The following is a 21,173-nucleotide window of genomic DNA, read 5'->3' as shown; positions in this document are numbered from 1 at the left end:
TGAGGTGAGATGGATCTTGCCTTGATTTTGAAGAGGAGATACTCTAATTTTCACTTACACACTTGGGAAATATTATGCAAAGCACACACTTTCTCTATTTGCTCCATGGCACACCTTTCAAGAGATGCTCCGGGTGCAAACAGGGAGAGTTCTGTATTACAATGAATGGGATGCCGCCAGGCGCTGTAAACTCCTGCTGCCCTGCTTGTAGGGCATTCAGGGAAATACGGAGAGGCTGCATCAAACCGGCTCTATTTGTTTCTGTGCTGGTGGCATTTAATCTGCACTTTACAGAGGGGTTGGAGATCCCTCTGTGGGTGGGTCTAGTGAGTGACTGCACCCACCTGCAGGGGGATGTCTGGGGGGATCCATGGGACCCCCTTTTAACCCTCCAGAGGGCAGCCTTCAGGAGGTGCACTGACCATGTTTTTCTGGCACACTCTATGTGCGCCCCCTAAGGGACTGTCTCCATCTGTGCCGGTGTCTATAATATATCATGGGTGCAAAGAAAAAGAGATTTCCTCCTCTGCATGGAGCTATGTTACTATGCAAGCGAGAGAACACCCTCTCATGATAGCGCTAGTGCTACATTGTGTGCTATCGCTATCAGTATTACGGAAAGGGCCGCACATGTATCTGTGGCCCCTTCTATAATACCATTGCGCCCCTCAGGCATTAAAGTGGGATCACACACCTATTGTGCCTCCAGGGTGCAATGTATACCACAGCCCCTTGAAGTCTGATGGAAGTGATCACTTTCTGCTATACATTCTGTTTCCATGAATATCTTACACTCTACATTTTGCTCTTTTTCCTTCATTCTCTAAATCTTGTCTTACTTTTATTTTGAATACATTCTACACTTTTTATTCCTCATGCTTTTTATGTCTGTTCTTTCATGTGCTCTTTATCCTTTTTGCTCTGGGTGTTAATTCCTTCTCTCCTTCTTCCCTTTTCTATTTTTGTTCTTTGCTACTTTCTTTCCTTTCTTTTGTTGCTTTTATCTTTATTCTTCTGTTTGTTTTTTTGTGCTATTTCTTTTTCGCTGATGCTTTGTTTGTTTGTTTGTTTTGGTTCTCTCGTTTCCTTTCTGGTCATTCCTCCTCTCTGTGCCACCATCTCTGCTTCCCTCGGCTACTCTAGTTTGCCGTACGACTCAGGTCTTTCTTTTAGCTCTTCATAATTATACTAGACTTACGGCCTGAGTTAGAGTTTGGAGGAGGAGTTACTCCGTCACAACGGTGATGGATATCCCGCCACCGAAATATAAATCCCATTGGATATAATTGGATTTATATTCCAGCAGTCTTGATATCGGTCACCATTGTGATGGAAGAACCCCTCTGCCAAACTCTAAATCAGGCCCTTAGTTTTCTTAGAAAGGAGTTCAGTCTCCTCCTGACTCATTACCCTTTTTCTTTGCCATTTTGCCACACGTCTCTGCATGTTCAACTTCCATATCGTCTTCAGACGTATATGCGCCTATCATGCCTCTGTGCACCAGGTCCTGCTTGTATACTGCAGTCTCTACTTCTCTGTACAACTTTCATCACTAGTGGAATCCCTACAAGCCTAACTGCCTGCATGATTCTCTTTCTGCTTAGAAACTCGTGCTGCCCACGTGCACCCTTAGATACATATGTGCTTTCATCAAGTCTGTGTGCAACGCCCTGTACCTGGGTGCACACAGCCCTGCATTGTCTGTTTCTTCCTGCATACTGCTTTCTTACACCTATAATATGCCTATAGCTCACCTGCTATACTGCCATTGAAAGTTGCATTGTCTCCAATGAAACTGACAGCCTGCCTGTTATGGCAATGACTCTACATTGTTCTGAGGCTAATGAATTGGTAGCTTAGGGAGTTACCTCCCTCTCTGGATAGAGAGACATATTTTAAGAACCACTTGAGACTTGTTGTTGCAAGGTCTTTGTGGTCAATCCATGCCTATGCTTTCAGTGCTGATCTACCTGTTTCCTTCCGCATACATGCCTATGCGGACTGTTCAGACATGCCTATACTGTGTTTATTCAGCCAGGCCATCCTGTCCGTATAGTGTGGATTAACCATTATATGCATATAATATAGATGGCCTTCCCCGCTTGTGCATACATTGCAGATTTGCTTGTCTATAGTGCTCATTCCTGCCAGTGTCTTTCGGCTCAGTCTATGCAGATGCATCTTTGCATGCAGTGTAGGTCAACCTCTCTGTGCACACACTGCAGACCTGCTTGTCTCTGCTTGTGCATACAGTGCAGACCTTCCCATCCCGGTACATATACAGTTGAGACCTGCTTGCCTCTGTGAATATGGCACTGATCTGTCTGTGCTTGTGCACACAGAGCAGACCTACCCATTAGGCCTCTTCCAACCTGTATCACTGCATAAGGAAAGGATGTAGGACCGTTCATTGTCAGATGTGTATAGAATGCTGCAATAGAATAGTATCAAAATCATAGCTTCTTGAGGTCTTAGATAGAAGCATAGAAACTAAAGAGGGGTACATGCCTGTCGCCCAAAATGTGCCTCCATTGTTATAAATATCCTGCAAGCACTGTTGTGTGGGTTTTAAGTACTGAGTCATTTAAGGTATATAATGGATACACAATATAGCAGCTAATGGAGTACACTTAGAAATGACTTTGAAACTGTGGCCCACAAGCTGTGAAAATTATATTTTGATGCTGGTTTTGACGTAGGTCAGCCATTTGTTTGAAATGCCCAGTGCTCACCCTGAGCCGTGCAGCCATGCCAGTCCTGAGGTTTCTCATGCATGATCTGTGACAGTTGTGAGCTATGCCACACATGGGATGTGAAAACCCAGACATCTGGTTTCATACTTTGGATAATGGTGGATTGACCCTCAACGTTAATGAAATAAGCAGCCCTTACCAATCGGGTGTAGCACTGATGTTACCGGGAGCACCAATATATTAGATGTGTTTCCATCTTCCAGGCCCCCTACTGTGTCCTGAGGTGGCATCCTCAACATGTTTAGACAGGAGTACACCCGGGGTGGTGAGGGGTGGTTTGGGGGTTTTGGGAAGATGGCGAATGGAGGCTTCAGGGCAATAATTTGGGGCACTGATCTTTCCTGGAGCCTGGCCGGCAGGGTTTTGTCTCTTCAAAGACCTTTACTAACTAGACTTTGGGCCTTTCTCGGGTGTCTTGTGCTCCTGCCAGAGTTGACCAAATCGTTGGACGAGGTGTGCCGATTACAGACAAGGACCGTACCAAAGGGGCAGGAGAGGGAGAACTGCCCGAAGACCCCAGCATGATGGGACGGCTCGGGAAGGTTGAGAAGCAGGTACTGTACTGCGATATCTTTGTACACCCCCCATTGTTCCCAAACTTTTGTTGAGTCGACCCATGGATCTTCAGCACTTCATAAAGTTACAGAGTTCTTTCAGCATTTAATGTGCATCCTCAAAGGATCACCTTGACTTCCTTATAAATAACCCATAAATCCCCCGATACCACTTCCCCATGTCATAATTAACCTCTGAATGGGAGAGAAAACAAAGTCGATGGATTTCTGAAAGAAATTCAAAAATCTACATCCTCAAGTTTACACTTTTGTTTGTGTGAAGATTTCCAAACATCTGGGATTTGGAAAGCTGTTACAGTGGCAACGTTCCTGTAGCAAGTCCGAAATCTACTGTGCTTTTCTGATTTTTGGTCATGCAAAAACATTTCTGCTGTGTAATTAATTGTTCATATTGTACAATTACGCTTTGTATTAGTGCAATTGCACTTATAGTTATTTCCTTTTTGCCAGGTTAAAAATATTTTCTCTAGGAGAAAGCCTCCTACAACCCTACACAACCCCACACATTTAGTTTCTTTAGTGGAGTTTGGTTTTTAATTTATTCACATCCAGGAGAAAGGAGTTAATCCTGCCTTTTACAGTAGTAAACCATTTCCATAGTTGGAAAGGACTGAGTTAAAGTTTGTAAATACCTACAAATTGATGTGCGAGTGCACAATCCTTCCAAGGCATTCCTGTCTAAAAACGTAATTCTCCATCAATGGAAACAGATTTAGGACCTCATTATGAATTTGGTAGTCGGAATCAGCCAACCGCAAAACCTGTGGGGAAGAGGCTTCTGTCATACCAGCGATCTCCCTCCAAGTCGTATTATGATGTTTCCGCCAGTCAAACCGGTGGAATCAGTGCCATGGCATTGGCCTCAGCACCCTCGGAATGCGCACTGTCTGCAGGGTGCTGGCAGGGTGGCCCCCACACTGCCTATGCCATTTGCATGGGGAGTGCTGGGTCCCACTTGTGCCCCCAGCACTGGCTTTCTGCCAGCCTTTTCATGGCGAGGACCCCAATACTGGCAGAAAGAGGACTTGTGATCCGCATGGGGGCACTGAACTCAGCGCAGCCGTGGCTGACCACGACTTACCGCTGCCACCCCTTCGGGATTTATGATCCTGGCGGTGGCGGCGGCCCCCAGGCGGTACGACTGTCAGGGTCGAAATCTGGCAGGCGGACCACCAGGAGTGTGGCGGTCCGACCGTCTCTGTGAGTTTGGCAGTACTTGGACCACCAAACTAGTGATAGGGCCCTTAGTCCCATGTAATACTAGCCATGATAGGGTAATATTATGTGTGAGTGAGTCAATTTATATTTCCAAAGTCGCATTTTGCAAATCGTAAATGTGAATCTTTACTCATAAATTAACTCATTTTCAGTTGTCAATTGAACTTGCGCATATAATTGGCTGTGAAATTTACCTCCCAAAAAGCACAAAAGCAGAGGGATTTAAAGAAAGCGTCCTACCAAGCCCGTCTCCTAAAAAACGGGTGAACGATAGAGGCACACGTGGCTCTAAAATGTGATAAGATATCAGAATATTAGGAATACTCATGACTTCCAGACATATCTTTTTCTTCTGGAAGAATCCCATGCCATAGGATTTGGCCAAGGTCCTGGGTTTTTGGGCTATGTTGCTGTTTTAACCACAATCCCAACAACTTATCCCCTGCCTAGTGTTCAAAATCACTACCTAAAAGAAGTGATGAAAAATAAAAAAAATAAAAAAATACTTATTACTTTGGTGGACTCTCACCCACTGTAGTAGTGGCATGCTTGATCATCAGGTCTCATCCTGATCCCTAAAAACCAGGACGGGATCAACTGTATTTCAGGGCGCACTTAAGCATTAGGTAATAGGACCATTATATCCTTACTCTCCTTTTTGTAAGTTAATTTTAACCATACCCACACAACAGTTACTAATGGGAGACTGAGGTTGGCTTGAGGTATTTTGTATCTTTTTAGGTACCCCGGCTAGTATAAATATTCAAATTGCTTCCTGAAATACAGTCAAGCCTTTCCTGGTTTTTAGGGACCAGGATGAGACCCGATGATGAAGCATGGAACTACTACACTGGGTGAGGATCTACCAAAGAAATAAGGAATTTTTCCTTTTTTCTTTTTCATCACTAACAAGGCAGGGAATATATTTTTGTGATTGTTGGTTCTAACAGGGAGACTGTACCTTTCTTGCATTATGAGGTTCTCCCTTCCCTTCCGAGGCATTTTATCTTGTTGGATTCTGACAAGTTTGATTGGCTTGCACATTTGTCACCTGGTAGGGCGAGCTGTTTTTCCTCTTGGCAGTGTTGGGATGGTCTTAAGATGATCGTCTTGTGATGATGAGTGATATATAGATTGTACATTCCAATCCATTTCTCTGGGTTTTTCTCTACCCTCATTTTACATCTAAGCTGCCGGTCCCTGTACAACATCAATACTGATGGACAGTGAAGTTCTTTTTTGCTCCATAGCTATGGCTCAATTGTGAGGCGGGCCTTCTAAGCCATGGAAGATAGATCCAATGAGAAGACTAGAGGTTTTGAAATTCACCCCAATAAGATCTTACATATAATCCTGGCTGGTCTTTCTTATGAATAGAATTCAGATCACATGCTCCAGGAACTGTAATACTGTGTTTTGCCTTTTTGCCATGTTTAGAGAACTCCAATAACAATAGGCAACCTGGAGCCCAGAGGGCTCACATACAAGAAATAACTACTCTGCTCCTTTGGCGTTACTAGTATTCCAGTATTCAGGCACTCCCATGAGAAGGCTGGTTTCTTCTGTCTATTAGGGAAACAGGGTTCCCTAGCAACAAATTATTCACTGCTGTCCAAGCAAAAGCTACCATATTTTATGTTTCAGGCCCTTTAACAAAATATCTGGTGGTTCTGATCTGCCAGGAAAGACTGCTTATTCCTTTCCTTATTGTTTCTGTCCATATTTCCCCAAATGCCAGGGTCGGGACACTAGTGGAGTTTATACTAGATTGTGATGGGGTTAAGTGGTTGAGGCAGACCAACCAAACATTTGTCAAAACCAAATGACAAATGTCTAGAATTAAGGAAGTGGGATCAATGCATAGTTTACCCAAAGTAAAGAGGTTCACTTCCATGAAAAATGTGAGAAATTCTGCTTCCTACCATGTGAGACAGAAGAGTCTCTAAACCTTGCATAACCTAGTGAAATTGTGTTTAGCATAGCTGCTATATTGATATGCACATAATTTGTTTTGTTGTTTTGTTGTTAACAGGTGCTCTCTATGGAGAAGAAGCTGGACTTCCTGGTAAATATCTACATGCAGCGGATGGGCATCCCACCCACTGAGGCCGAGGCCTACTTTGGCTCCAAGGAGCCAGCTCCACCATATCACAGCCCAGAAGACAGCCGGGAGCACCTGGACAAGAACGGTTGCATCACAAAAATCATCCGCTCCAGCAGCTCTCTGGGGCAGAAAAACTTCTCGGCGGTGCCACCAGCAGAGGGTGTATATGGGACCTCCTGCCCCCCATCCACCTCTTGGCAGCAGCAGCCACTGTCACAGCCTTACCACCGTCATAGTCATGGCTCCTCCCCAGTTGGGGACCCCACCTCGTTGGTACGCATCCCACCTCCACCAACTCATGAACGCTCCTTGTCAGCTAACAGCGGGGTTAACCGGCTTGGGGTGGAGCACCCCACAAGGAATGAGGATGGGTCACTCAAGCAACAAGAGGGGGTCTTGCGGGACAGTGACACTTCCATCTCTATTCCATCAGTGGACCACGAGGAGCTCAACCGCTCCTTTAGCGGCTTCAGCATCTCCCAATCAAAGGAAAACCTGGAAGCCCTGAACAATGGCTGTTTCGCAAGTGTGGCACCATGCCCCAAAATTAGACCCTACATCGCTGAGGGTGAATCGGACACAGACTCAGAACTGTGCACACCATGTGGACCCCCACCCAGGTCAGCAACGGGTGAGGGAACTTATGCTGACATAGGGTGGCCACATACCAAATAACTTACAGTGGCCAACCTCTGCCTATTGCACAAGAACGTACAGACTCTGCGGAAAAAAGGTCAAGCCTGGTTCTGACTGAGGTTCCACCTCAGCACGAAGCGCTCTTATCTTTTTAAAGGACTGATTCAAGGTACAACATATTCAACAGAAAAAGACCCATTGTTCACTTACTTCAAATAATATCCTTCACTAGCCTCGTCAATACTATGAGGGCAACAAACATCCTCAAGTCTATGAAACCACACCTTCGGATTTCACTGATGTGCACATAGGGCTCTGTGACACAATTTGGGGTTCACAGTGAGCTGGTGGGAAATGTTTTAGAGTTCACTGGTGGCATCATTGATTTGATCAGTTAATCACTGTTGGGGAATATTGCTATTACTGTTGCTGCACAGCTTGCTTGTGTTTAGCTTTTCTCCATTGTTTTGCTATGTTGGAAAGTTCCCTTTCAATTTTTACAACCTAAAATATACAGATTACCATCCTATCCACCAAGGATTAAATAAGAAAAATTCAGCCACTCAAGCCTGGCTCAACCTCTCTCCCTGCCAGGCCTGTGACCTGCTGTGTAAAATGTAGGCAGCATGTTTTTCCTTCATCTTCACATTTATACACACATGGGGGGAGGAGGTGGTTCCTTGCAGGGGTGGGACTTGGAATACAGATGCTGAATGAGAAGCTGAGCACCACTCCTACCTAATCCAACAGTGCAAACCAAGGCATTTAATGCTGCAACATGTCTCCTCTGGTGATTTCAAAACTCGTAATCTGCTATGATATTACAGAACCTCCACACAAGAGCTGGTAACCTGCTCCTTTCAAATGCTTCCAGGTAAACTTGGGGTCTGATTCACAAACTGACCTGGTGAGTGAATTTACACTTTTGAGTAAACTACTACTTTTCAGTATTCACAAACTTCACTTTACTTTTCATTTTTCAATAGTTTATGCTTGTGTCGTAGCTTATACTTCTGTAGTAAGTCCAGCTCTACACATGGCCAACCCGGGTACTCCAAAACCCTCCCTAAGAAAATAATGGAAGTAGGGACTTAAATTAAAAACCCATATGAAATAATGCTAAAATAAATACAATTATTTAAAAAAAGATATACTGAATAGTTGTAAACAAACTCACTCAAAAGCCTAATCTTACTCAAAAATTACCTTTGTGAATCAGGCCAATGGTGTTCACGTTGTGATAAAGCCACTTTACTGGGTGTGCATGCGTAGTATGGCACAGAAGAAGCGCGTGGGTTGGAAGATGTAAGCAACTGGTATTTGAGGTCTTCAAGAGGATGGCACTTGAAGTCTTGAAGAAAGTGGATGAGTCAGTCACATATATGGCTGATATCTTTGACAAGGGATGGACAAAATCAATACATTTCAGGCTGGCATCTTGGAAGTCTGCTCAAGCGCAGAAGTCGGTCACACTTTAGGATAACAACCCTGAAGGAAATAATCTGTTTTTTCACCCACGTACTTCTCCAATACTGAATATTCTCCCTTATTTTTTTTTACATATGACATATGGGCACCAGGAGGCCAAGTGTTTGGCAAATGCTGCACAGTACATATACCCAGTAACCGTTGCACTACTGAATATTGACACCAAACAATATTGAGATAAAATAATATAATAATATAGAGGACATAATATGAAGGGGTAAATTTTATCAAAAGATTAATGCATAAGGGGAAATATAGATTTACTACTTCTAACTCCACATGTGCATACCTTAAAGAATATGTACCACATAGGCACTTATGCGTGGTTAGGCATTGAAAATCTAGACTTACCTATTGATATTTTGTATGCATCCACACACCAAAGACACAGGCCTTTATCACTAACAAGCCTCCACAGCAGAAGTGTGACTGTGCATCTCAGGGGAAGGGTACTTCTCTGTTACTAATAAACCATCCACAGCACTGGCCTAATGCACTGAATCTGAGCCCCTAGGATATGGGAGCTTCTGTTTTAATGACAAACCCTCCCAAGCATCAGACCCTAGTGCATTGCATCTGCCCACCTCGGACACTTCTGTATCACCAACAATCATAACCTCACCAGGGCCTATTGTAGTGGGCCTCCACACCTCCAAAGCAGAGAACCTCTCTATCAGTAACAAAGCACCCCTCTAACCACAGCCTGGCGCTGTATGTCTGCACAACTTCAAGGCAGAGAGCCTCTGCGCAGGGCCTTATACATAGATCAACAGCACCTCAGAGCAATGGAGCTTCTCAACCACTACACCCATCTTGAAGAACCCTGGTTTCTATAGTGTGGGTATGTGGTGGGTTCCAAGGTTCAGATTTTATTATCTGTTCATAGAGAACACGTGCCACTGCAGAATTCACTGTGATTTGATGGTGGGGCTGAAGGAAGTTGCATTTAATGTGGCAAATAGTTTTCACCAATATCTCAGATTAAATGTGAATGTAGCTGACAATCATGTATCTGTCCACTAAAGTAATGTTTCTCCATTTTTGCGCAGCAAGGATTTTGGGTAGGGAGGCGGGCGAATAGAAATTGGTATGTGGAAGTAAGAGAGAAATAGCTGGACAGTGGACACAAAGGAGTTGGTTCCCAAACTTTGTTGTAGTAAAAAGAAACTGCATCTGGCAGAAAAAGGTTAAATGTACTCATCTGCAAATCATGCATGTCCAGCAACTCTACGCACAGCTGGCACCCTCGCTTGACTAAATTGAATTTATACTTTTGGATATGACATACATATGAGTTAAAGAGTAAATACTAAAGCCATATACGAGTGCCTAAATTATGCTAGGTATGTGCACATTACACAATCATGTTTCAAAAGCACTTGGAGAGTGGATTTGGCATGACAACTCTTTCAGTTGCCCAGGACCTCCAGCATGAATTTGGTTCCCAGCCGCACTAGAATTGGGCGGGTTCCTGAAGGCTAGAGCCAGATGACTGGCTCTAGTTCGGCCTGATGGCCCCTTGGACTCTTGAGTCAAAAATGGACTGAGCTAAGCCGTGAGTGAGCCACTGACTTCTCCACCTAATGGGGTGAGTGAGGAAAGGGGAGTGAAGGAAACTGGGGCCTTATTTACAATGGTTTGGCACATGGCAGCACCGCAAACCTTCTTACTGTGCTGCCCTGAACTAAAAGAAAAGGGCAGGAATGCAACGTATCTATAAGATACTGCACATTCCTAGCCTATTCCACAGCGCTGGAGCACAATTGGCTGCAATGCACCAAAGCAGACACCCTTGGACCATGGTGCAAGGGTGTCTGCGTTGTACGGATGAATGTTTTTGTGCAGGAAGGGACATCTTCCTGCACAAAAACAAATAATGGAGGTGATTTCCTCTACACAGAAAAGAGGAAAAGAGAAGGAGTAATAGTGTTATTTCTCCTCGTTGTACCTCCCTTACGCCTCCCCTGGAGAGGCGTAGGCTTTTGACGCATTCCCAGGTTTACAGCATGTTGTAATTCTGGGAATGTCTCAAATGCCATGGGTGTCATGTGATGTTGCAGTGGCGTACAGGGACTTGTAAATAAGCCCCTGGATTAGTGAGCAGAAGAAAGGGCATAGGAGGATGAACGGTACTAAGAAAGATGAAGGAAAAAAAGGAATACAGGTGTTAAGGGAGTAAGAAAGGATAGGAAATTCTGCATTGGAAGCAGTGAGAAATGGGCAGTAGTAGAACGAGAAGAGGTAGGAAAGACATGCATGAAAGAAGCGTGAGACTGCAACGGGCTGGTGTGACAGGGCTGGTGCAGGGTCAATAGTGTAATGTGACTGAGACTGCCTGCATTACCTGCCCATCAGGGGCATCAGCCTCTCACAGCATGTCCATAGCCACCAATGTGTCAATAGAGCTGACCCCCAGCTTCTTCTCCAAGCCACCACAGCTTCTCAAAAGAGGATCATGAGTTTACTGGCTCGGCTCGTGCTTCAGCCCCTGGCTGGCTGTTCCCTTAGTTGACTCCCTGGCTTAAACCTTCCCTTAAATTCTCTGGCTTGCCCGCCACTAACTTTAGAGAACGTTGGGGCTTTCACAAATATTTTAGATGGACTCCATTCACTGATCCTAGCACCCAACTTAAACCTAGAAGGATCTTGTGTCAGTACGTAGAGTGAAGCGACCCAATCGATCTGATATTTACAAGATGATTGTGGAACCTTTGAGGAAAAACTAGGACATTTCCAAAATCTTTTATGCTGTTGCATTTCCTCACTGTGCACCTGCTTACATGTATGTGCATTACACCTCTGGCAAGTTATGAAAATAGGTGTAGTTCACCATTATGTAAATGCACCTCTTACTCAATGCACAGGCTGTGTATGATTTAACTCAAATAATCAATGTTGTAGGGCCAAATAGGAATTGGGATTGTTTTTACTCAATTCAGGACAAATCTTAAGCACCAAATCCTTATACTGAGACATTTGTGTGGTACTGCACCTCATCAGTCCTTGTTAGTGTATTTACGTCTTGTCATTCTGTCAGATCACGAATGTATATCGAGTGATGCACTGTATTCCGTTAACATGGAAAGGAAAGGGACGAGCTATACACCCCTACACCATACAGGGGTTAGTAGTGGCGAGGAGAGGGTGAGGGGGACACTAAAACGTAAATTGCTTCAAAAGTCAATAAGTCACCAAAGTGGGGACACAAGGCCAGAAGTAGTTGCTTTGCAAAGTCAGTGGCCACACGAGTGACGACCACAGAAAAACTAGCTGTCTGAATTAAAACCTTCAGTGATTGTTATAATTGCATTATGAATTATTACAGTTTCAAATAAATCCACTAAGGGGTATTCTTCATCTCGTCACTGAATTAGGAAGTATCTGCCTCTTTCCTGATTTACTTAAAGGATTAAATCCAGACATTTATTTGAGAAAGTTTTGGGGAGATCCGAGTTTCAATCCTCATCACATTCTCACTGACATTTAAGAATATTTAGGCCTTGATTTAGAGTTTGGCAGATGGGTTACTCTGTCACACGTGATGGCTATCCTGTTCCCTGGATTACAATTTCCATTGGAAATAATGGAATCGCAATATGGCGGACGGGATATCTGTCACGTTTGTGACGGGGTAACCCCTCCACCAAACTCTAAATCAGGCCCTTGGTCTGGAAGGTGGGGGCAGCCATCTTGGTTAAGGCTGAGCATCCAAGCCACATTTGGTTGAGCCAATGCAGGTTTGGATGAGATGTGGCAGTGCCACACTTCCTGTACAGAGTGCACTCTGGTTGGAAGCCACGAGCAGAGATTATCATATATAACCGAACACCAATTCCTCATGCTCCGAATGTACAGGAAGGTCCGCCTCTGCCATGGGAGTTCGACCCTATTATATACGGTGGGTTACATCTCTATGATCACTGTTTTGTAAAATACAAGTTATCTTCTGCACGCTGATTAAGCAAAACAGCATAGAAAAGCCATGAGCAGATTGAGAAGATAGGAAGATCCTATCACAAAAATGAAAGTGGAGTTGTCCTTTAAGATGCGTTAGATTTTTTCTAGTTGACATGCCTTGCTCCCCTCATTCCTCACTGTCCGTTCAATATTTGGTATATCATAAGCAGCTCATCCCCTGTCTGATGTATAGGGACACATTTGTTTTCATCAATGTATAGGGATCAAGGTTCCCCAGCCCTGATTCCTGAGAGTTACCAGCTAGGACTTAAGGTACCAGCTGAAATTTTACTGAAGTCTAAGAGCCCCATTCCTGAGGTGTCCCTCAATATTCATGCTGTCTGCCTCTTAACATAAGATTAATGTCAAACTACATAGTGATCCTTTTATCAATCTGCAATTTGAAAATTGTTCAATTGTTCCTCTGGAAGCCCTGGTGGTGATATACATGTCTTTGTCACATCTTTAAATATCTCTTTGATGGTCAATGAAATGTGGGTGAAGGGCACAAGGCAGTTTGGGCATCAGCTTCTTTCTGGTAATGGAATTTGGAAGGGACTTAGCTGAATGATAGCCATGTTTTTCCGATGAATGCTTCGGATTGAAGGAGAGGATGGAAACTGTCCATTACCCTCAGATCTATACCCATATCAATGTGGACAAAGCTCAGCTGTGCTTTTGTGATCCTGGATGATAGGTTATGCTTTTTTGATTTTTCTCTGCTGTACTTTTCTCATTTTGCCTTTCTTTCGAAAACAGACGTTCTGTCAGTGCAGCACCACACTGTTGTTTTGTGCTCATGAGTCATGATGAATTCATACTTTCCACCTCTTTGGTCGGGATCATTTTTGGTACTACTCAGCTCTCTTGTGGTGCCCTTGTCTGGTTCCTCACGTCATTGGATTGCATTATGCTTTTATTGGTCATGCCATTCAAATGGTCTCTCAGTTCATCCCCTCTATCCTTCCATTGTGTGGGGGATGGGGCGTTCATCCGGTGAATTGGACAGACCGACCACCCTATATAAAGTTTTCCTCATTGTTCCCACCACAGTGTTACCACCTTTCAGAAGTCTTTCAATGGAGAGAGGGTGGGTGGCTTGTGGAAGAGTCGTTCTATGACTAACTACCACTTCTAGTTGTTTGATGGAAAGTAGAAGCTGATTTTTTACTGTTCCAGTAAATAAGAAGTGTTGTAGATGAAGTGGTGTCAGGAAGGATTTCTTGCAGCGTTTTTCTGAATCTGGGGTGCATATTGGCTCCCTTATTATTTAATTGATACTTTAGTGATCTTGCCAAGAAACCATCCATGACTAAACTTATTTTACCCGAAGGAGTTCACACAAGTTTTCTTCACGTTTATCATATTGGCATGTTACTTCCTCAATGTTCCTCTCTATTGAAGATCACCTTACCACTTTCCTAGAATTTTATTCTCCCCCTGACATTGCTGTCCTGTTTTCTGTTCATCTCTCTGCTCCCATCTCCACATCTCATCCTTTCCACTCTCTACTCAATCATATCTTCATCTTTAGCCATTTCTGGTATTTGAACGTCAGAGGGCTGGGTAGAGTGCTATCATAGGAGCCTGGTGGAGTGATGTTGAGGCAAATGTAGAGCTCTCTTGGTGGTGTGGTATTAGGCCTCTGCTGCCTTTCTGAGGAGGGCTCTAGTGACATTGTAGAACTTCAAAGGAAGCGTAATGGGCATGCTATAAAATTCGCACAGCTCTCCACTGTCATCCATGTTGTCCGTCTATCGTACACCAAGAAGTGTCTTGTGGTCTGGGCATCCATAGGACCACCCTGCAATACCAGGGTCCACCTATGACATTCTCAAGTCATACCCAGTATACTCATATAACACTACCAGGACCTCTTTCTAGTGATATCTACTCAACCTTTATTTGACATCCTCAAGAAGATCTTGTGGCAGCCTCATGACTTTCCTTTAGGAATGTAAGACCCATAATAAGTCATCCTTAACACCCTTTAGTGACATCCTTAGGCCTTCCTATAACACCCACAAGATCCTCATATAACATCCATGGGGCACTCTGATGACATTATGAAGACTTTCCAGTGACATTATCACACCCTCGATTTCTTCCTTGAAACCCTCATGCAGCATTCTTATGGGTGCCACTGGGTTCTTTGGGAGATCCCTTATGACATCCTTACTGGGTATCCTGCAGCAATCTATGACATTTTTATGCCCCCCATACTCCCTTTATGGAGCCTCTGCAAGATCACCTGGGCACTGGCTCTTAAAACCTAACCAGGGTCTCTGCTGAAAATCGCCTAGCAGTCAATTTCATTTACTGTCCCCATGTTGCAAATGATATTCAGGTGTCTTTTTCCCTTTAAAGTTTACTATTACAGTAGGCAAAGGTAAAAAAAACATATTGGCTTGAAATAAGAGCAAAAGTGAAAATTACCCAAATGAAAAAAGAGATACATTATCAAAAATGCAGACACTAATAAATGTTAGTAATTATGTTAAAATTCCTCAATAAATAAAATAAATCCTCACTTGTGAAACGGAAAGGCCAATCAATTACATTAAAAGAAAATTGAAGAATTCGACTTAGTGGAATTCTAGATATGAACTGCAGATCCCCACATATGTATTGGCTATCTCGTGCCTGAAGAAATTACATCCTCTCCGGGCTCACTAAAAATAACAGTTCTGAATCCATCCTTCTAGACACCCTATAGACTCACTCGTTTGTAGGTCTGGTATTAGCCAGACATTGTGTTGCAATAGAAATATGTCATCCTGACATTCTTAGATGTGCTTTCAGTCAGACCTCTTCAGCCATTCGTCTGCTGTAGTGTCCTTCAGATTTGGCTTATGTCTGCTACATCATACGGCATGGGGCACAGGATCAAACTATTTCAGACCTCGGATTACCTGACTGTGAGTGATGGCACTCTGCTCTTTCACAAAGTGCATATCCGCAAAATAAATAGTCGTCTTTAGTGGTAAGGGCTACTAGTGCAGTGCATGCTTTTACATTTAAAAAAATCATTTTGGCTTTTGGATAGTGCTTATTTTCATAACATGTATGCCTTCGTAGCAAACGCATTCCTAAACAAAATAAACACCAGCAAAGCTAGATCTGTTGGTTTTGCCAATGCCTGTTCCTATTCCTAAGAGTACAGAATCAGCCCATCAATCTTTCTTAAGCATGTGGATTTTGTTTAATTGATATTTTATTTAACTTACAACTTTCGTATGCATTTTCAGGTACTTGTCCATGACCATTCCACGCCAAACAACAATCTAATTGAAAAGAACATTAACTGTCCAGCATTCCATGAACATATCTACTAGTCCTTTGACACTTTTTTCCTTATATTCTTAAACAGCAGTTTTTCCATTCTTCACCTGCTTTGTAGGACATTCTATGTGCTTCCTTTAATGATATATGATCCAAGTTTTCTTTAGCTAAACTTAATGTTCTGTGTGTTTCTTCTTCCCTCTCAAATAGTCAGTTTTAATGCCCAATGTCCTCCTCTGTCCTCCACCAATACCTTGCTATGTGTTACTGGGGACTTCCATCCTTTCTTTTAATTTCAATCTGATTCCATAGCCAAAACTGTTCCCCATAGAAAACGTCCATTAATCACTTGCAACATTGTTCATTTCTGTCCTTTATTTCTCTTTCCCAGTCTCCTTTCATCTTTCAACCCAAATTTCTCTCTTCAAGTTCTTCAAGCCCTTTCCCTCTTTTTCTTGCCCTTATTGTCATTTCTTAACCTTTCTGAGGCGCATTTCTTTTGGATGCCTGTTTCAACTGCCCAGACGTGGCTCCTCCGTTGGGGCAGAGGAGCGTCGACCCCCCCGCCAGCAGCAACCGTTGCAAATCCTTTTACATGGAAAAGATAATAAACTCTGGCCCTGATTTATACTTTTTGGTGCAAAACTGTCCCAATGCAGTTTTGCACCAAAAAGTTTAGTACCGGCTTGCACCATTTCTGAGCACCAGCCAGGCACCCTATTTAGGGAATGGTGCAAAGGCTAGGCTAGCATTAAAAAAAATTACGTTAGCCGGATGGGGCTGGCGGTATGGGAGAAAGGGGTTTTGCAACAAAAAATGACGTTAGGCAGGTTAGAGTAAAAAAGAAAATACTCTATCCAGCCTAGCTTCATTTTCTGACGCAAAACCATCCATACCACATGACTCCTCTCTTATAAAAGACAGGAGTCATGCCCACCACCCCAATGGCCTGCACAGGGGACCAGGGTCCACTGAGCAAGGTCACTGCACCCAGTGCCATGTAGGGGGCCCATTTCAGGGCCCCCAATGGCACTTAAAAAAAAAATACTTACCTGTACTTACCTATACTTACCTGGGATGGGGTCCCCCATCCTCTGCTGTCCCTCTGGTGTGGGTGGGGGTGTCCCTTGGGCTGGGGGAGGGCACCTGTGGGCTTAGTCCATGGTGTTCCACCATGGATATAGGCCCACAGGTCCCCTAATGTGTGCCCTGACCCAGGCATTAAATAATGGTGCAAAGCAAGCTTTGCACCATTATTTGACCCCTCCCGCCCCCCATGTGTGGTTTTAGCATGGTAGGATAAATAAGGCGCCTGGGCCTTTGAGTCATTTTTTGCCCAGGAACGCCTACCTTGCATCTCATTGACACAAGGTAGTTTTCCACAAGCAAAAAATTACTTTAACTCCAATATTTTGGAGCTAGACACGTCTAGCACCACAATATAAATATGGAGTTAAGTTTGCACCAAATTTGCTTAAACAAATTATGCAAATCCGACACAGCGTATAAATATGCCCCTCTGTTTATTATCCTTTCGATGTAAAAGGGGTGGGGATTTGGGGGTGACGAGCTGAGGGGAGTGCACTATCCTCAGAGTGCATTTGCGTTTGGCCGGCCGTCTTGGGCCGGCAAAACACACTTGAGCACAGGGCTCTCTCCAGCCCAGCAACACAGTTGCTGGGCTGGAGAGAGCCTGCACATGCTCCCAGTCTACCTGGGAGCACCCTGGCTAGGTGCTCCCAGCCAATCCTGGCGCTGCTCTGAGCAACTTCAGGATTGGCGCAGGGCAGGCTGGGAGCCTGTGCCTGCAGCAGCAATGGGAGAGGAGTGGCATGGGAGCAAAGCAGGTCAGTGGTTTTTTTTTTTGTGAATTAATTTTCTCCCACGCCCTCTGCACCCTCCCCCCGCATCCCATGCACCACCCAGCCCCAGCGATGCGAGCCACTCCTGCAACTACCATCATTTCTTCCCTCCCTTCCTCATTTACTCTTTGAGTACTTGTCGTTTTGAAGCTCCATTTATCCCTGATCCTGTCCCACAAGTCAAAGTAATCTGTGCATTGGACTTGGAGACCAATAAATTCCCATAAGGGTGATTTATTCAGTGATGTCATCAGTGATGTCATCAAAGATAAAGTTGTAATAAATGTTACAAAAACGGAACATTTGCAAAATAAAAAGTAAGTTTATGTGAATCAGCTCATACAGGGCAGTTTTTATGCCTACTGGTTACAGCATTATTTTAAGTGTACAATTAACTCTCTCAGTTAATCCATTGGATTTGGGGTGATGATCTTCTTTTCTTTTTCCTTTATTTTATTTGCGCTTCAGTCCTCACTGCAATTATTTGGACAATCTGATTAACAATTCGTGCCTTCATTTTTATATTTCTGAAGAGACTCATCACCAGCTTGTAAATAACTCTTGTGAGCTTCTCACTTTCTCGTCACAGACTATCTCTAATGGTTCCAGAGAAATATGGAAAATGTATCATTACAATTCAATACCCTAAAGAAGTAGGCTTAAATGTTTTGTGACCAATCGTTGTGAAGTAAAGCACAGATGATAAAATCTGTTTTCCCCAAAGTCTTAGTTTATTTTTTCGGGCTGCAAATTCCTTGTTCTTGCCATATTTTCTAGGGTGAGTGTTTTGGCACTCCTGAGGTCCACACTTCCACGTGTTTCTAGAAGTGTATTCTTTTTATTTGTTGAGAGGTCTCCTTCACCTCGAAGATCTGGCATTGACGTAGATGTGTGTTTGCCATATGTGAGAAAACCTAGGTTTGAATGACAGATTTTTTCTTTCACAGTTTCTGTGAATTTCAACTTTGCTTTATGCTCCAGTATGCCATGTGTATGGCGTGCTGTAAGTGTTGAATCGTTACAAAGACATGCAATGCATACATGGCATCCATGTATATTCAATGCTGGACAGAAGGGGCAATGATGCCTTTTATTGCTTTGAGAGGGGTACATGCAGAAAAACATGTAACAGGCTGGTAGTGCATTTGACGGAGAGATGATTCCATGCATGAACTTATGATTTTGAATGAGCAGCAAACTGGCAATTTATTTTGCTCAAAGGTGCAGCCTGGCATGCAGAGGTAATGCTGGAGGACCTGTGGTACTGATGATTTGTTTTCCACTAGGGTAGACATGTACATAACTGAGGACACATGGACACCAGTCATTTAACGGCCTCCAACAGGTAGTCATGGTTATAGCAATGGAATAGGAAGGGCTTCCTTCACTCATTAGTACAGCCAATCATGGCTCTGCAGTACAGATGTGTTTGGCTAGGAAGTTACATCAATTCACATGCGTGTAACACTGGCGTACCAGTGCTTCTGAGCACTTTCAGCTGCAGGCAAGCATATATATTCGTGATAGGAGACTCTGGGGTTCTGGTAGGGGCTTTCACTCAAAGGGATGAGGGATGCACTGGTGTTCTAGTATTTCTTTCACTCTGTATGGCAGCCATGCATGTATGTGCAGCACGGAATGCATTGCGGTCATATTTGTTTGTTTCACATTGAGGTACAGCCAGGCACCCACATGCAATGGAGGAGCATAGGTGTGATGCTGACTTCTTTACTCCAAAGTGCAGACATGCATGTGCATGCAATGCGTGAGGTTAAGCGGTACAGCTGTCTGCTTCAACTTGCAGTGTTTGTAGCATGCATTTTCTCAAACAGGTGAATGTCAGGAATTAAATGATACAATGTCCAGCATTTATTCTGGAATCTGTGCCTCTCTTACAACCTCTGTCACCATGAATAATAAACTGACTGCACATCTTTTACTCAGAAGTCTTGTATCTTTCTTTTCATTGTTCTTCCTTACCTGGGATTGGTATTGGTGAATGACAGTGTGTCCTGCTGTTTCCCCACATAGGTACTGACTTCTGCTCACGATTCTTGCAGTGGTGCTGGAACAATTTTCAGAGTAAGGGTGTTGCCTTCAATGTTACATCATTGAAGTCAAAGGGATTATGAAAATTCCAAGCAGAACACAAAGACAGTAGTGACTGCAAGCTGGAAAAAGTGGTGGGGCAGCGCAGAGACAATAATAAAACAAGCATTTGCAATGCAATGGGTCTTGTGTTTGCTGAGTTAGTGCTATTAGAGTTGTGTATTCCTAACTGGACTTTTCTTGCCACTTAAATTGAAAATGAAAAGTAAAACAGCTTACATAAGCCAGCTGATTCAAAGCGCGATGGCCTCCATGAGCATGAGGGGGAAGGAGAGACACAAAAGGAAAAAGAAGTTTGCTCGCAGTGAAACGTATCGGCAAAAGTGCAATTATCCATGTAACAGGGTCGATGGCCAAGGCAGTAACAAAACTGCCCCAAGGAGGGACAAACGTAAAGCATTTATTAATGAGAACAAAGGATTTTTGAAAGGCAAGACCACAAACGAGTGAAAGTGATGGGCGTGCAGTGGGTGTGGTTAAAAGACCACAATTCTTACAACAGGTCAAAGTGCTTGTGCGCTTGACCTAAAAAGAAAAGAAAACTTACCTGTCGCACTCAGCCTCGGTGTTCTCCAAGTCTTGCTTCTGATGCACAGGCTCCCAGGCTTCCCTGTGCCAATCCGGATGCTGCTCCCATGCCGGTATTACCCAGCATGAGAGAAGAATGGGGATTGAACGAAGCAGGGTGGTTTTATGCTACAACAGGGAGTGGGAGCCTGTGCCTGGTATTTTCCCCTCAACAAACCTCGAGTTATCTAATTGCGCATGTCGGTTTGGCCATCCTAAGACAACCGGCCAATCAGGCAAGCACACTTGCAGTGCCTTATACCCACCACTCCTGCTGCTGTCGAGGGATGTCCCCACACTCAAGACTCGGCTCTGGCTCCATCACGTAAAATAAAATGAGAATAAAGCAGTTTTATTAATTGCTTTATTACGATTTTATTTTACATATCTTCATCTTCTGGCTTCATCAGTGGGGTGACACTCCTCCGTGATAACTGAGGAGTCGCCCCAGCACAAAGAGTGGTAAGGGCGTACTAAGCAGGCGGTGGTGCATTTTGGAGCACACTCACAAATAAATTAAGAAGTATGATTTGGTTGAGCACTGACATTTGCAGACATCACACTTTCCATTGAAATGACCCCTCAAATTGACAAGAGGTACAGTTTTACTAATAAATCAATA

The 21,173-nt window shown here is 43.8% G+C and overlaps 1 protein-coding gene across 3 annotated transcripts in view; it reads left to right on the top strand.

Annotated features, from left to right (window-relative positions):
* The window catches only part of KCNQ2 (potassium voltage-gated channel subfamily Q member 2), a 312,417-nt gene extending 292,602 nt beyond the window's left edge, over positions 1 to 19,815 (top strand). For all 3 annotated transcript variants that reach the window (XM_069243203.1, XM_069243202.1, XM_069243204.1), the window contains 2 exons: positions 3,184 to 3,307; positions 6,579 to 19,815. In XM_069243203.1, coding sequence (XP_069099304.1) covers positions 3,184 to 3,307; positions 6,579 to 7,325 — 871 coding nt within the window. In that variant the 3' untranslated portion in view covers positions 7,326 to 19,815. The remainder of the gene's footprint in view (positions 1 to 3,183; positions 3,308 to 6,578) is intronic.
* Positions 19,816 to 21,173: the final 1,358 nt, after the last annotated feature.

The sequence above is a fragment of the Pleurodeles waltl genome, chromosome 7 (genome assembly GCF_031143425.1).
Source record: "Pleurodeles waltl isolate 20211129_DDA chromosome 7, aPleWal1.hap1.20221129, whole genome shotgun sequence".
Classification (NCBI taxonomy): Eukaryota; Metazoa; Chordata; class Amphibia; order Caudata; family Salamandridae; genus Pleurodeles; species Pleurodeles waltl.
Note: the sequence above shows the minus strand (reverse complement) of the source record. Positions and strands in the feature narration are given on the sequence as shown.